Source organism: Hylobates moloch, unplaced genomic scaffold, assembly GCF_009828535.3.
Source record: "Hylobates moloch isolate HMO894 unplaced genomic scaffold, HMol_V3 SCAFFOLD_4, whole genome shotgun sequence".
Classification (NCBI taxonomy): domain Eukaryota; kingdom Metazoa; phylum Chordata; class Mammalia; order Primates; family Hylobatidae; genus Hylobates; species Hylobates moloch.
In genome coordinates this window covers 107,786,730-107,802,048 of record NW_026652279.1, presented here as the reverse complement: position 1 = coordinate 107,802,048, position 15,319 = coordinate 107,786,730, and the positions used below count along the sequence as shown (strand labels likewise).

At 38.7% G+C, this 15,319-nt stretch overlaps 1 protein-coding gene across 1 annotated transcript in view; it reads left to right on the top strand.

Moving 5' to 3' along the window:
- CPB2 (carboxypeptidase B2) overlaps positions 1-15,319 on the top strand; it is a 50,546-nt gene that overhangs the window by 18,124 nt on the left and 17,103 nt on the right. The window contains exons 3-6 of the mRNA XM_058438164.1: positions 769-893; positions 2,576-2,684; positions 6,823-6,924; positions 11,701-11,805. Of these exons, the coding sequence (XP_058294147.1) occupies positions 769-893; positions 2,576-2,684; positions 6,823-6,924; positions 11,701-11,805 (441 nt within the window). The remainder of the gene's footprint in view (positions 1-768; positions 894-2,575; positions 2,685-6,822; positions 6,925-11,700; positions 11,806-15,319) is intronic.

Below are 15,319 nucleotides of genomic sequence, written 5' to 3'. Positions count from 1 at the left end.
ACGCCTGTAATCCCAGCACTTTGGGAGGCCAAGGCGGGCAGATCACGAGATCAGGATCCTGGCTAACACCGTGAAACCCCATCTCCACTAAAAATACAAAAAATTAGCTAGGCGTGCTGGCGGGCGCCTGTAGTCCTAGCTACTCGGGAGGCTGAGGCGGGAGTGCACTGCACTCCAGCCTGGGAGACAGCCAGACTCCGTCTCAAAATAAATAAATAAATAAATAAATAAATAAATAAATAAATAAATAAATAAATGAATAAATGTACATTAAGAGAGAAAAAATGTAAATCTTATTGGAAGCCATTGCCCAAAGTCCATAATCAGATTTTTTTTTTTAAAAAAAGGAACAATGACATGACGATAATTACAAGAACATGAAATTTTTATTAGATAAAATCAATGTTTAGTCAACTTTCTTTCTAGACAAAATTTTGTTTCCTTTCAAATATCTGATGTACACATGCAATTTTACAGTTAAGCCATGAATATAGTCATTCATTCATCATTGTCTCATCAAATATTTATGGATTATCTTGTATGTTCCAGGCCCTTTTTTTTTTTTAGCAACTAGAGTTATAGAAAGGAACTTTAAAAAGCTCACTGCAAAATATATGTTTATATTACCATGTGTGTGGATGGGGACCAGGACCAGGGAGTGTCCTTTTCATACTCCTTATAGATAAAACTGTCATGGCTCTAACTACAGATGAGAATGATGTGAACAACTCTTTTTTAATTTTATTAATTTTGCCCCTTAAACTGTAGATCGTTCTCTGGCAGCCGGTAACAGCTGACCTTATTGCGAAGAAAAAACAAGTCCATTTTTTTGTAAATGCATCTGATGTCGACAGTGTGAAAGCCCATTTAAATGTGAGCGGAATTCCATGCAGGTAGGCACCATTCAATACATATTGAGTAGTTACTATAAACACCTACTGTGCACTTGACTAGGGTATGGTATAATTGCTTACTGGAAAAATAAAATGTATTAACCATGGCAGCATAGAAGTCTCTGACTGGACCAAATGGACTGGTGATAAAGCCTAACGTCCAGCTCTGTGATCTTGGATAAGTGGTTCAACCCCTCATGACCTCCATCCCTTATCTAAAATGCAGGTTAGACTCAGTGATTGGTAAAGCCTCTCATAGTTCCTTTTTCTCTGACGACTCTGTAACCAGACTCAGGGAGCAAAACTGTCATTTGCCTTGGTAGGCTTTTTGATATCTCCTGAAAAAGCAGCTGCGGGAGGGCATTTAGCTCCTGCTAATTCTTCTTCACAAAGACAGTGACCATTTCTGAATGTCTGGCTTTAAAAAGTATAACAGGTGGTTAGACTCTGCAGAGATCTCGGGTTAGTCTGGCACTGCCCCTTACCACCTATATGACCCTGGGGGAATTATTCACCTCTCTGCTCCCAAGTTTTGTATATTAAGGGTAAAAACAGCACCTACCACGTGGATTAGAAATGATTTCCTTTTCTGACAAAGTGTATCATCAGGTACAATTTCTGCTCAGAGTCTAGCCTTCTTCCTATGGAGTCTCCTGTCTAATATCTCCTCTCCATATCTACTGCCCAACTGCCAGTACCTTCCTGGTGGCCTGGCCCCTTCCTTAAGACCATGCTGTCTTCTGTGTATCAATGGGTGCCCCCTGGATAATATGCTATGTTAATTATTAGTAATATATTATAGAGTATATTATAGGTGTGTACTGTTTTCCAGGAACTGTGCTGAACCTTTCTATTAATTGACATTGTATCTATTAATCTTTATTTAACCCCGTGAAGTAGATGCAATCCCCATTATATAGATGAAAAAATATCCTTACTTATAAAGGAATTTTTCAGGGTAAATCAGAAAGAATATGGCAGAGTTAGGAGTCGAACTTAGACCTTTCTGATGTCAACGCTGCGGCTTTTATTTATTGGCCTAAATAAAAGTAAAGAACCCTTTGTTAGTATGATAGCTAACTTTCAACTTGTCCATCTCAGGTGATAGAATGCCTGAATTCAGTTAAAATATTTGCCTGGTTGACAAATGTGGTGCTCTGAAGAGAGCTTGAATGAGATGCCTTTCCTGTACTTCCCTTTTCCTGTTCTATTTCTTTGGCTCTGCAGAACATCTGATGCAGGTCAATGGGGGAAAAAATAAGAAAAAAAAAAAAAAAAGAAAAGGCTTTTCTGCTGCTTCTTCCTCTGTAACTGAAAACAGCATAATACAGTGTTAGTCTGGATTGAAGGAAAGTACATTAATCCATATGTTCATATAAAAGACACTGAAGAATCACCATTGAGTAATGTTGGTAATGGTGGGAAAGGGTGGTTTTTATGGAGGTCCTGAAAATATACCTAATAGGAGCTACTTTTTCTCTAGTGCCCATGTAGGCTCTACTGAAATGGTCTGTCAATCAGTTTGTCACAATGTGAGATGTCTTATTTTTACCCTGATGAAATGCTTATGAGGTTTCTTAGTGATTTTTTTCTTCATGCTCACCTGCTGTGCCTGCAATGCGCCATGTGGGAAGATCCACCCTGTGCTTGGAAACTAGCTCACTCTCTGTTTCATCACCTAGTGTCTTGCTGGCAGATGTGGAAGATCTTATTCAACAGCAGATTTCCAATGACACAGTCAGCCCCCGAGCCTCCGCATCGTACTATGAACAGTATCACTCACTCAATGAAGTAAGCCATGACACAGCTCTTCAAAGCTACTATTTTCATTTAACCAGCATTGCCATTTCAACCACGGGAATACTCAAGAATCATAACTGGTGGAAGATGGTAAAAAACAAAAAGAAAGCACATACACACTTAGGTTAATTACATAGTGGTCATTCATTTTTTTGGTAGATATCTTCCCTGAGAAGACTGTATCATATTTGGTAAACTGCAGGATGTTTGTCTACAGCTAAGAATATCTCTAACTGCTGGGAGTAACACTTTATGCTATGGAACAACGGAAATTAAAGAATAGGGGCTTTTAATTAAAACTGCCAACAAAAAATTACCAGTCCAATTAATCATGTCTCTTTGGACCATTACCCTAATTTTACTATTACTAATTACCAGATTAGCTCACTGAATTAAAGGAATATATTCACTTAGGTTTAATACACTATAACTAATTGCATTTTACTCCTTAGAAGGAAGCTATTTAAACTAATAATAATAATAATGCCTTTGTTTTAATCTTTAAGAAATTGGATGTTTTTTTTCTATCAGTACTTACAGGTTCCACTCCTTCTAGAGAGAACTTGAGTAAGATGTTGATGTGCAGGTGAGACCTCAGCAAGCTTTCACATAATCCACTAAAAGCCATTCCCTGTATTTGTTAGTTGAAAGAATAAATTCGCAGGAGGACTTTCTTTTTTATATGATATTCTCCAAGTAGTAAAAATACCTTGATGCCTTTTTATAAGAGTATGCAACTATATTGCCTAATATAACTATTTTTGTCATCTTTGACTAGGTGCCCAGAAACTATTAGGGACCATATCCGTATTTTTAAGACATCTAAGACTTAGGTAATGAGAATCAATTTTATGTATGTAATCTTTAAAAGCATCCATTCCTTCCCAGTTAATTAAGCCAGAAGTCAGTATGCTTCTAGAATGTGTGCCTGGTTGATTGAGGGGGTCTTACAATTGCACCCCCCCTTTTTTAATCTCTCCTACACCTATCCAACTTAGACCACCTCTCTCCAGCATCCATCAGCAGGACTGCATGAGCAAACTCGATGCAGAGAGGCTTCATAGGTGGGATTTGCAAAATATAGAAGGTGAAACTGTCACTGCTGTGATAAGTTTGGTGGGGAGAGGGGAATGCCATAAAATAAACAGAAGTATTTTTCAATATTTGTTAAAACATATTTTAATTATTTTGTTCAAAAAAGTTATGTTTTCTTACCATATCTTCAGGAAAGAGTTGGAATGACACAGGAGAAAACAATAAGCACAGGGCCGGGCGTGGTGGCTCGCGCTTGTAATCCCAGCACTTTGGGAGGCCGAGGCGGGCGGATCACGAGGTCAGGAGATCGAGACCATGGTGAAACCCCGTCTCTACTAAAAATACAAAAAATTAGCCGGGCATGGTGGCGGGCGCCTGTAGTCCCAGCTACTCGGAGAGGCTGAGGCAGGAGAATGGCGTGAACCCGGGAGGCGGAGCTTGCAGTGAGCCAAGATTGCGCCGCTGCACTCCAGCCTGGGCGACAGAGCGAGACTCCATCTCAAAAAAAATAAATAAATAAATAAGCACATGGCTCTATTAGTTTGCTAGGGCTGCGGTAATAAAATACCACAGACTGTAGCTGAAATCACAGAAATTTATTTTCTCACGATTCTAGAGGCTAGAAGATCAAGGTGTCAGTAGGTTTGGTTTCTACTGAGGCCTCTTTCCTCAGCTTGCAGGTAGTTGCCATCTCACAGTGTTCTTCCTCATATGGCCTTTTCTTTCCTTTTTTTTTTTTTTTTTTTTTGAGACCGTTTCTCTCTTGTCACCCAGGCTGGAGTGCGATAGCACGATTTTGGCTCACTGCAACCTGTGCCTCTCGGGTTCAAGCAATTTTCCTGCCTCAGCCTTCAGAGTAGTTGGGACTAGAGGCGCACACCACCATGCCCAGCTAATTTTTTGTATTTTTAGTAGAGATGGGATTTCACCGTGTTAGCCAGGCTGGTCTTGAATTCCTGAGCTCAAGTGATCTTCTCGCCTTGGCCTCCCAAAGTTCTAGGAGTACAGGCGTGAGCCACCGCGCCCAGCCTCATATGGCCTTTTGTTTGTGCACATGCATCCCTGGTGTCTCTCTCTGTATATCTTAATCTCCTTTTCATATAAGGACACCAGTCAGATTGGATTCGTGCCCACTCTAAGGGCCTCATGTTGACCTGATCATCTCTTTAAAGGCCCTATCTCCAAAGACAGTCACTTTCTAACCTACTGGGAGTTAGGGATTCAACATATGAATTTGAAAAAGGGGTACAACATTTACTCCTTAACTATGACATTCTAGAAAATATCTTGTACTTCTCTCTGCACCCCCGCCCCTATTATTTTCTAAGAGGTTCATAGGAATCATAACAATTTTGCTCTCAGAATATTCCTCTAAGTGCTTCTTTCCCTTTGATCGGTGGTCTCTTGATCAGCCCTCCCTACAAGATAGCCTGGTGGGCAGCAGAGGTTATTTTGTCATTGACTCACATCAGGAGATCTTTTTTTTTTTTTTTTTTGAGACGGAGTCTCGCTCTGTCTCCCAGGCTAGAGTGCAGTGGCGCAATCTCGGCTCACTGCAAGCTCCGCCTCCCGGGTTCACGCCATTCTCCTGCCTCAGCCTCTCCGAGTAGCTGGGACTGCAGGCGCCCACCACCACGCCCGGCTAATTTTTGTGTATTTTTAGTAGAGACGGGGTTTCACCGTGGTCTCGATCTCCTGACCTCGTGATCTGCCCGCCTCGGCCTCCCAAAGTGCTGGGATTACAAGCGTGAGCCACTGCGCCCGGCCAGGAGATCTTAAATGATCTGGTGTAGGCAGAAAGAAACAAATGGCCAAAAATTACTTCTTAGAAGAAATGGCGAGAGAAAAAGAGTTCTTCAAAGGATGTTACATTATTACCCCAGCTTAGTTTGAGAAATGAATAAAGTCTGTCGGTTAAACTGCCTTCATATTACACAGCCTTTCCTGTTAGAGGAAATCTACTAAAGTATCAATGCATAAATTTTTTTTTGTGGTAGCTTTCTCAGATGTATTTATGCCTAGAAGAGTAACACGGGAAATGGAGTTTCAATTAGGAAATTGCTGACGGTTACATTTCTGACACCCCAGACACTGACAGGGTCGGTACTTGGTGGCAGGTGGGCAGGAGCACTTAACTCTCAGCATGGGGACAACCACTCACACCTACCACTCATGCTGGTTATGTGATCTCAGAGAACCCGAGGACAAATGGTGCTCCAGTTTTTACCAGCTAAGATTGCTATTTGAAATCACCTCTAGAAAAGTTCCCAGAGATAAAGCCAGGGTTTGATTGCTTCTGTTTCAGAAGGCATCAGAGTTTAAGAATGGACCCTGGAAAGTTGGTCCACATTAAAACGTAACCCAGTTCAATCCCAGCAATCCTAAACCAGACAATAATTCAATGCTTGCTTTGAAGTGGGTGCTAGCCTAAAGTCAGAATTTTTTTCTTTTCTTTTTTTTTTTTGCTTTTTCCTTCCCCTATTATCTTGACAGAACCTCAAATACAACTGGACTTCCACCCAAGAGAGAGGTCCAGAATCGAACTACTTCTTCGGGGGATAATTGAGTTTGTTTTTCCTCCAGATTGTCCCCACCTTTGCCTCTCATCATTCTGCCAATCTCACTGTGCTTGCACAGGTCTTTAGTGGGAAACAATGATGCTTCCATTTATCCTGCATAGAGATAGTCTTCAGGGCTCCCTTCATCTTGAAAAGTGCATTTAAAAAAAAGTCTCATATAAAAGTGAACTTTTGAATGAATGATAACAAGAATTTCATACACAGGGGCAGTGACTCAATGCGATGACTTTAAAAATAACTTTCAGGGGCCATAGTTTGAAGATTAACTTTTCCTACCTCATTATAAGTATCTTAGCACTTTTTCACTCTTTCTCAAAACCTTAACACTTATCAAAATTTTAATTTTATTAATTTCCCTAAACAGCAGAAGAAACACCCTGCCCTAAGTGCTTTAGGTCCTCGTGCATTCCACATACAGAGGTTTTCCTTTCTCTGAAGAAGTTGTCTGCTTCCTTTGGTCAGGGAAATGCTTTGAACTTGGCTTCGTGACTAACCTCTGGTTTCCATTTTGCTAGATCTATTCTTGGATAGAATTTATAACTGAGAGGCATCCTGATATGCTTACAAAAATCCACATTGGATCCTCATTTGAGAAGTACCCACTCTATGTTTTAAAGGTATGTTGTGGGGAAAGTTGTTGATCTTTCAATGTGAGGGGAGGGATTAATTCTCCAATCGTGTTTGTTAAAACTTGAGTTTCTTTCCTTTGAGTTCTGAAAATATTTGCGTTACAAGTGTTCCTCAACTTTAATACCTAGCTATTTAGGGGTTGGTTATTTTTCCCATTAATAATACAGTCTTGTCCTGGTCTGTATGTCCTCATCTCCTCCCACAAGGACACCAGTCAGTCTGGATTAGTACCCACCCTAAGGGCCTCATGTTAACTTAATCACCTCTTTAAAGGCCCTATCTCCAAATACAGTCTCTAGGGGGTTAAGGCTTCAGTTCTAGATGAACCCCAGTTCTAGAATTAACTCTGTTTCTGTTTATGTGACATTAGGTAAGCCATTTAACATTTCCATAAAATGAAGGAAGTGGTGTTTATTTTTTTCAAGTCCTGGACAAACACTAACAGAAAATAAAACAAGGACTTGAAAAAATAAAATTAAAAATTAAAAAAAGTGGTGCAGCTTTTTGATGTTAATTTTTAAAAATTGATATATAATAATTGTACACGTTTCTGGGGTACATGTGATATTTTTTTCTCCCTCCCTCCTCACATATGATGTTTTGATACATGCATACAATGTGTAAATCAGGGTATTTGGGATATCTATCATCTCAAACATTTATCATTTCTTTGTGTTGGGAACATTTTAAGTTCATCTTCTAGCTATTTTGAAATATACAATAAATTATTGTTGATTCTAGTCACTCTACTGTGCTACTACACACTAGAACTTATTCCTTCTATCTATTTTGTACCCACTAATCAATCTATCTTTATCCCCCTTTCTCAGCCTCTGGTAATCACCATTCTACTCTCTACCTCTATGAGATCAACATTCCCCACTCCCAGTATCAGTGAGAACATGTGGTATTTGTCTTTCCCTGCATAGCTTATTTCACTTAACATAATGACTTCCAGTTCCATCCATGTTGCTGCAAATGATAGGATTTTATGCCTTTTAATGCCTGAGTAATATTCCATTTGTGTATCTGTACCACATTTTCTTTATCCATTCATCTCTTGAAGAACACTTAGGTTGATTCTATATCTTGACTATTGTGAATGGTGCTGTAATAAACATGGGAGTGCAGGTATCTTTTTGATATACTGATTTCCTTTCTTTTGGATACATACCCAATAGTAGGACTGCTGGCTTATATGGTAGTTCCATTTTTAGTTTTTTGAGGAAATTCCACATTGTTTTTCATAGTGGCCATACTAATTTACATTCCTACCAACAGTGTACAAGGGTCCCCCTTTCTCCACATCCTCTCTAGCATTCGTAATTGCCTGTCTTTTGGATAAAAGCCATTTTAACTGGGATGAGATGACATTGCATTGTGGTTTTAATTCACATTTCCCTGATGATTACTGATGTTGAGGATTTTCTCATATACCTGTTGGCCATTTGTGTGTCTTCTTTTGAGAAATGTCTGTTCAGATTCCTTTCTCATTTTTAAAATTGGATTATTTGTTTTTTTCCTTTTGAATTGTTTGCATTCCTTATATATTCTGGTTATTAAGTCCCTGTTGGATGGATAGCTTGCATATATTTTCTCCCATTTTTTTCTTTTCACTCTGTTATTTCCTTTGCTGTGCAGAAGCAAGTTTTCAGTTTGATGTAATCCCTTTTTATCTATTTTTGCTTCTGTTGACTGTGCTTTTGAGATCTTACCCAAAAAATCTTTGCTGAGACCAAAGTCCTGAATTGTTTTCCCAATGTTTTCTTCTAGTAGTTTTATAGTTTTAGGTCTTACATTTAAGTCTAATCTGTTTTTAGTTGATTTTATATGTATGGTGAGAGATAGGGATTTAGTTTTAATTTTATGAATAAAATTTTTCCCAATACCATTTATTGACAAGACTGTCCTTTTCCCAATGTATGTTCTTGGTGCCTTTGTTGAAAATGAGATAACTGTAAATCTGTGGATTTACTTCTGGGTTCTCTATTCTAATCCATTGGTCCATGTGTCTGTTTTTATGCCAGTACCATGCTGTTTTAGTACTCCAGCTTTGCTCATTCTGTTCAGCATTACTTTGGATTTTCAAGATCTCTTATGGCTCCATATGAATTTTAGAATTTTTTTTTCTCTTTCTATGAAGAGTGTATTGATATTGACAGGGATTGCATTGAATCTGTAGATTCCATTGGGTAGTATGGACATTTTAACAATATTAATTCTTAAGCCCGTGAGCATGAGGTATCTTTTCATTTTTTTGTGTGTTCTCTTTCATCAGTGTTCTATGATCTTAATTGTAGGTCTTTCACTTCTTTGGTTAGATTTATTACAGGTTTTTTTTTTGGTCATTGTAAATGGTATTTCTTTCTTGATTTTTCTTTTAGGTTGTCTGCTATTGTTGTATATAAATGCTACTGATTTTGTGTGTTGATTTTATAACCTGCAATTTACTGAATTTATCAGTTCTAACACAGTTTTTTGGTGGAGTCTAGGTTTTTCTAAATATAAGATCGTGTCCTCTACAACCAAGGATAATTTGATTTTTTCCTTCCAATTCAGATGCCTTTTATTTCTTTCTCTTACCTGCTTGCTCTGGTTAGTACTTCCTGGTACAGTTTTTGAAACTAAAGTAAGACCAGGACAACAAATCCCAGCGAGGGACAAACAGCAGGACAAGGCTGAAGTCCTTTGCAGTAGGGTTATTATGATGGTTTCTACTCCAATTGCCACCCATTTGGTTATTTATTTTCAGATGCAAAATGTTATGCAAGAGAAGTAGGTTGATTAACCTACTTTGGATTGGATGTCTTCTCTCTTGAATAAATTGACCTTAGTAAAGGTCAGTGAACATAGCCACAGTCAATTGTTTTCAGAACTAGGAAACAACTCTATAGTACTGTTTTCTACCTCTCTCTCTTAAAAAAATTTTTTTAAAAGCTCTGGAAAATAATGTAGTCACTAAAAATGTACATTTAATTTAGTAACATATAATTTATGCACAGTATCCCAATATTATCTAAATTGTGATAGGTGATCCTCTTCAGTCATTCAGGGATAAGACTTTGGGTTAGGACTTCTCAATTTTAATCTGTCATTTACAAGAACTTACAGCGCAGACTCAAGGCAGACATATGAAATGTTGGGTCCCCTTGGTCATTGAGTTGGTCAATCAGATTGGATCCATGTATCATGGCATATCCACCCATGACATTTGCTTTCAGCCATGTTGTGTGTAGTCTTTGGAACATGTTTATCTGGAACCTGTACACGTTGAAAAATCATGCATTCTGGATGGTTTGGTCCTACTCTTACTTGATCAAGGATGTGCAGATAATGTGAGTCTCTGGGATTTTGCCAACTTTTAGGTGTCAGAACCAGTGCCAAGAAAATTGGCCCAGGACTTAGAAAGGTCAAGTAAAGTAACTAATCCAGACAACTTAAGATTTTCTTTGCATTGAGTAGAATAAGCTAGGTAGTTCTCTTTGACTATACAATTTGACGATTAGTGGCCAATGCCATTGGGCTTTCTCACTTACTATCTTGTTAAATATTGCTAGCTCCAAGTTAGGAAAAAACCTCCTGGAGTGTTTCAAATGACAATCTAAATATCTAACTCTTTCTTTTTCTTATTTTGGAATTGCAAGTCTACATATTTGTTTGATTTTACAACAGTCTTCTCCCTTCCCTCTATACCAGTGGTCTTCAACCCCTGGGCTGCAGACAGGTACCAGTCCATGGCCTGTTAGGAACGAGGCCACACAACTGGAGATGAATAGCCAGAGAGCAAGCATTACTGCCTGAGTGATGCTTCCTGTCAGATCAGCGGCAGCATTAGATTCTCATAGGAGCACAAACCCTATTGTGAACTGCGCATGCGAAGGATTTAGGTTGCACACTCCTTATGAGAATCTAATGCCTGATGATCTGAGGTGGAACAGTTTTATCCCCAAACCATCCCCACCGCTGATTCCACCCCACCTCTGCCCCATCCATGGAAAAATTGTCTTCCATGAAACTGGTCCCTGGTGCCAAAAAGGTTGGGGACCACTGCTCTATACCCTAAACTGTGTTGTAGCTGACTTTTAAAGGCAAATACATTATGATTAATTTTGGAGGTGTTATTGATAATTCTTCTAAAGACATCAAAGGCTATCATTGAGAAAAGGTTGACAATTCTTATTCCAGAGTTAGCAGCTTGTATTAGCCCACCATACTGGGAAAAAAGCCTCTGTCTCTGGATTTTCTGGTAAGTTCGTGAGAAGTTAGATGTGTGCTTCTTTTTGTGTGAAATAAAGAAATAATCCACACCAAAAAAAAAAAAAAATACGCACTCAGAGGAAAATCTTGAGGGAGTTTCTGCTCCTGGTGTGTCTCCACACCTCCCAGGGAAGATTGCCGTCCAACTCACACCCATTTACCTCTAAATGAAGCATAAAGATACAGCCCAAATCATTAGTTCTCTGGTCTCTTCTTCGAAACTTCCACATGCAGCTCTGACATGACTGCATAATTGTGGGAGGATAAAAACAGTTTTAAATCAAAGAGTCCTGGCTTCAAACTTCAGTTTCGATTCACATCAGCTTTGCTACCTTAACTAGTGTCACTTAATATCACCAGTGTTTAAATTTCCCTTGAGAATTTTCAAAGAAATGCAGAGCAATGCATATCTCAGAGATTTGCTGAAACTATTAAATATAAATGAAAGTTATTATCCTGAAGCTTATTGTTATTGTTTTTGCTACTTTTGGGGTTTCTTTGAGCAGGTTTCTGGAAAAGAACAAACAGCCAAAAATGCCATATGGATTGACTGTGGAATCCATGCCAGAGAATGGATCTCTCCTGCTTTCTGCTTGTGGTTCATAGGCCATGTAAGTATTCACATTCTCTTAACCATATTTCTCAATACGGTGCTCAAGATCACCTGTGTCAGACTCAACTGGGCTATTTATTAAAATGCATTTTCCTAGGTCACATCATGAAGCTTGGGAATCTAAAATTTTCGCAAGTTTCCCAGGTGACTTTTATGCATTAGTAAGTTGAAGAACATGACTTCAAGCATTTAAGTCAACCAAAATATTTTTGGTCTTTTCTACATTTCTGCCTGGAGCTAAACAGCGGAAAATGATTAATAAATAGTATATTGATTATAATATGTTTACTAAGTAGAGGAAAGGACTGAAGAAATTATCTAAGTTGGGGCCCAATTAATTTATTTCTCTTTTGGTTTTAATTATCCAGACATCTTTTGCCACTTTTGCACTTGGAAATTGAACATAAAGCACAACATTACAGAGGTGAAACAGAATATGTCTTCTCATATGTCATAATAGGGAATTTTGTCCCTGAAGAAGGGTTTTGCATCAAAAAAGCCATATATAAGACAAATTGTATGTTGGAAAAGTAAAAGATATAACGGCTATTAACCTCCCTGATAAATGAAAACAGTAAAAATTATGCTTCAAATCCTATAAAATGGGCATATATGTTCTCTACACTGATTTCTACAAAGAATCATAGCCACTGGAAAAATAACTCAAAATATGTGTCTTTCTGATAATGATTTTTGCAGTCTTTGCATTCACAGATACATAGTAACAGAATAAATGAGTTAGGAAATTAAGATATTGGCACTTATTAAGTACATCAAGATAAAACTGTTTCTGCCTTTGCTGGACCTTGACAAATGCAAGATCCTATTTGCCTTCATTCACTGTGAATCTTCTATCCTCCATTCGCCATGGATGGGAGCTGCAACCTCCCTGAGTCTACTGGAAATTCCCAAACACCATTGGTACTACCTTGGCCAAATGAGGATGATTCCAACTGATCAGACCCTTAACATATCCCAGTCACATCATTATCTGGAAACTTCCCCAAGTTGAGTAGTTTGGTTATTTTAGGTAGTGAAGGGAGCAGCAGTTAATAGAGAGAGAAAGGTCCAAAGTAGCAGAGAAAGGTCCAAAGTAGCAGAGTAAGGACATTTATTTTCCATTCTATCACTGAACATGAGAAGGGCCAAGAAGAAACCTCCATTCACATTGACTCTAATTTATATCAGTGAGGTTATCCCTAATGACTGTGCTTCTCACCCTGACACCTCTGCCCTCCTATTAGACATCCTACCCTCTACCCAAGCTGCTTGCTGAATCTTTGTAAGATTAAATTATTTAATCCACAAATATTTATAAATTGCCTATGATGTTTCAGATCCTGGAAATACAAGGATGAACAAAATATAGCCCAAGGATCTTATAGCTGAGTATTTTGCTCCAACAACGTGAACCTGATTTGTGTAGCCCAAAGAAACATAATCAATAAAGTCTTTTTAAATGAACTTTTAAACTCCATTCTTGCCTGCCTAAAACTAATTCAGATCATCTGACTCTCTTAGTGCTTCAAAGCACTGGAGGAGGGAAAGTAAAATAAAATATTTACCTTTCAACAATTGTGAAGGTAGGTTTTATATTAAAAAACTAAAGTACCCAAAGGCAAATTAAAATCTTAGCTTTTAAGTCTCTCACTCTTTTTTACAACTCAATAAGGATTTCAAAAATCTTACAGTCTAGTCTCAATGGAAATCCACTACACTACACTTTGAGAAGCTTGAAGCCAGTCATTTCTTTCTAAGCTTCTAATTCATGTACTCTCGGGAGGCAAATTTAGATCCTTCTCTTTCTGCAAAGGCAGAGCTGAGACCAATTTGTGCATGACTGCATCACCAAGCCAAAATCCAGCACAGGGCTGGCACATCGTAGGACCCAGTGAATATATGTTAACCATCACAACTTGCCAAGTACTTTTTCTGCCAAATGGCTTTTCTCACTGCTAACCTCCTACCAAACCTCTGCCCTAGAAAACTCTCATCTAATTGCACACAAAGTTAGAGCTCTACAACCTCAAGGCCTTCACAGAATTCTCTCTGCCCCTCCTTACCACAGCTGACACATGACCTAAGGACACTACTCCCTGGTGGCTCCTTCAAATAGAGGGGCTGCTCTTTCTTTCACATCACCATGTGCTGAGAGCCCTGGTGGAGTGGATCAGCATTCTCTTCTCCTGATACTACCAATGATCCTTCTCTTCTCAGAAACTTACACAATCTGGTTGCACTCTTATTGCTATCGTGCACTGACCTTCAGATAATTTCCTGGTACCCGGTTCATGATGCTTTATTCTCCTCCAACTCTTGCCATCATTCTGAGTGAATTCAAAGTCCATGTGTGAGAGTCACCTAACAACATATCTTCACAGTTCCTTGTTCTCTGTTCTACTAAACCTCATCTCAACTCCTCTTTAGCAAATTTCTCCTGTAGCCATCCTCTGGATCTCAGAAGTAATGTTTTGCTGATCCTTAGACCCAGAATATGGCCATGGACAGCAACAAGGAAGGTTAGAATAAGCCATCTAGCAATGTAACTTCTTAATTTCCTGTCTTCTCTCATTTCTCACCCCGACTATGACTGCTTTTTTTCAACCTTAGTAGATTTCTAGTTCCTACGCAGATCTACATCATTTTAATTTATCAGTCCCTTTCCAGGAACACTTTCTTCACTAATTGGTCCCATCACAAATTCACCCGAACCCTCAATTTCTTGCTCCCTTGACCTGCTCTTCAGGACTTCCAACCCCAAACACTCCACAGGATTAACCATCCTTTTTCTGAGCCACCTTGTACGTCTTGCCGTTGTTTGTTATCATACTTATATTAATAGCATTGAATTGCTGCTTTTCCCTTTCCAACTTATCACTTCTATTAGCTTTCTGAAGGCAGAGACCAGCTCTAAAGTAATTTTTTTGTTCCCCATAACCTGGTATATTGTTTGGTCAACATAATTGGTGCTCAATATCCCCTTGTGGAATTTGAAATTTAAATTAATGTTGCAAGTTTAGGCTGACATACAATTTGGGGTTCCAGAGAGTATCTAAACAGTACCTACTGTTGGGATAAATACTTTATTGTCATTGGCTACGGTTCAAACTATACATACATATATAGAGATTGGAGTAAAAACTGAGATGGGTAGCTCTCTGATATATTTGTAATGGTAATGAAAATGACATCTTGTTTTAAAATTTTCCCTTCATGTGTCTTATACGTTTTTTTTAGCAACCCCATTAACTGATCTATATGTCTTTATGTACTAATTTATTATCTGTCAAATGGTCATTGGTTAATTCCTAGGCAGGAATTGTTGTTGTTGTTGTTGTTTAGGGCCACATTGAAGGCAAAGCTTGAGTGCACCCCAGGCAAAGTGAGAGGAAGAGCTGAGTAATCACTGACCACAGGCCAGCTGATGGGAATCAATCCCATCCGCTCATCACTCACTCAGTCTTACACTCTTCTCCATTCTCCTCTATTCTCATCTTCTTTTTCTTTTATAC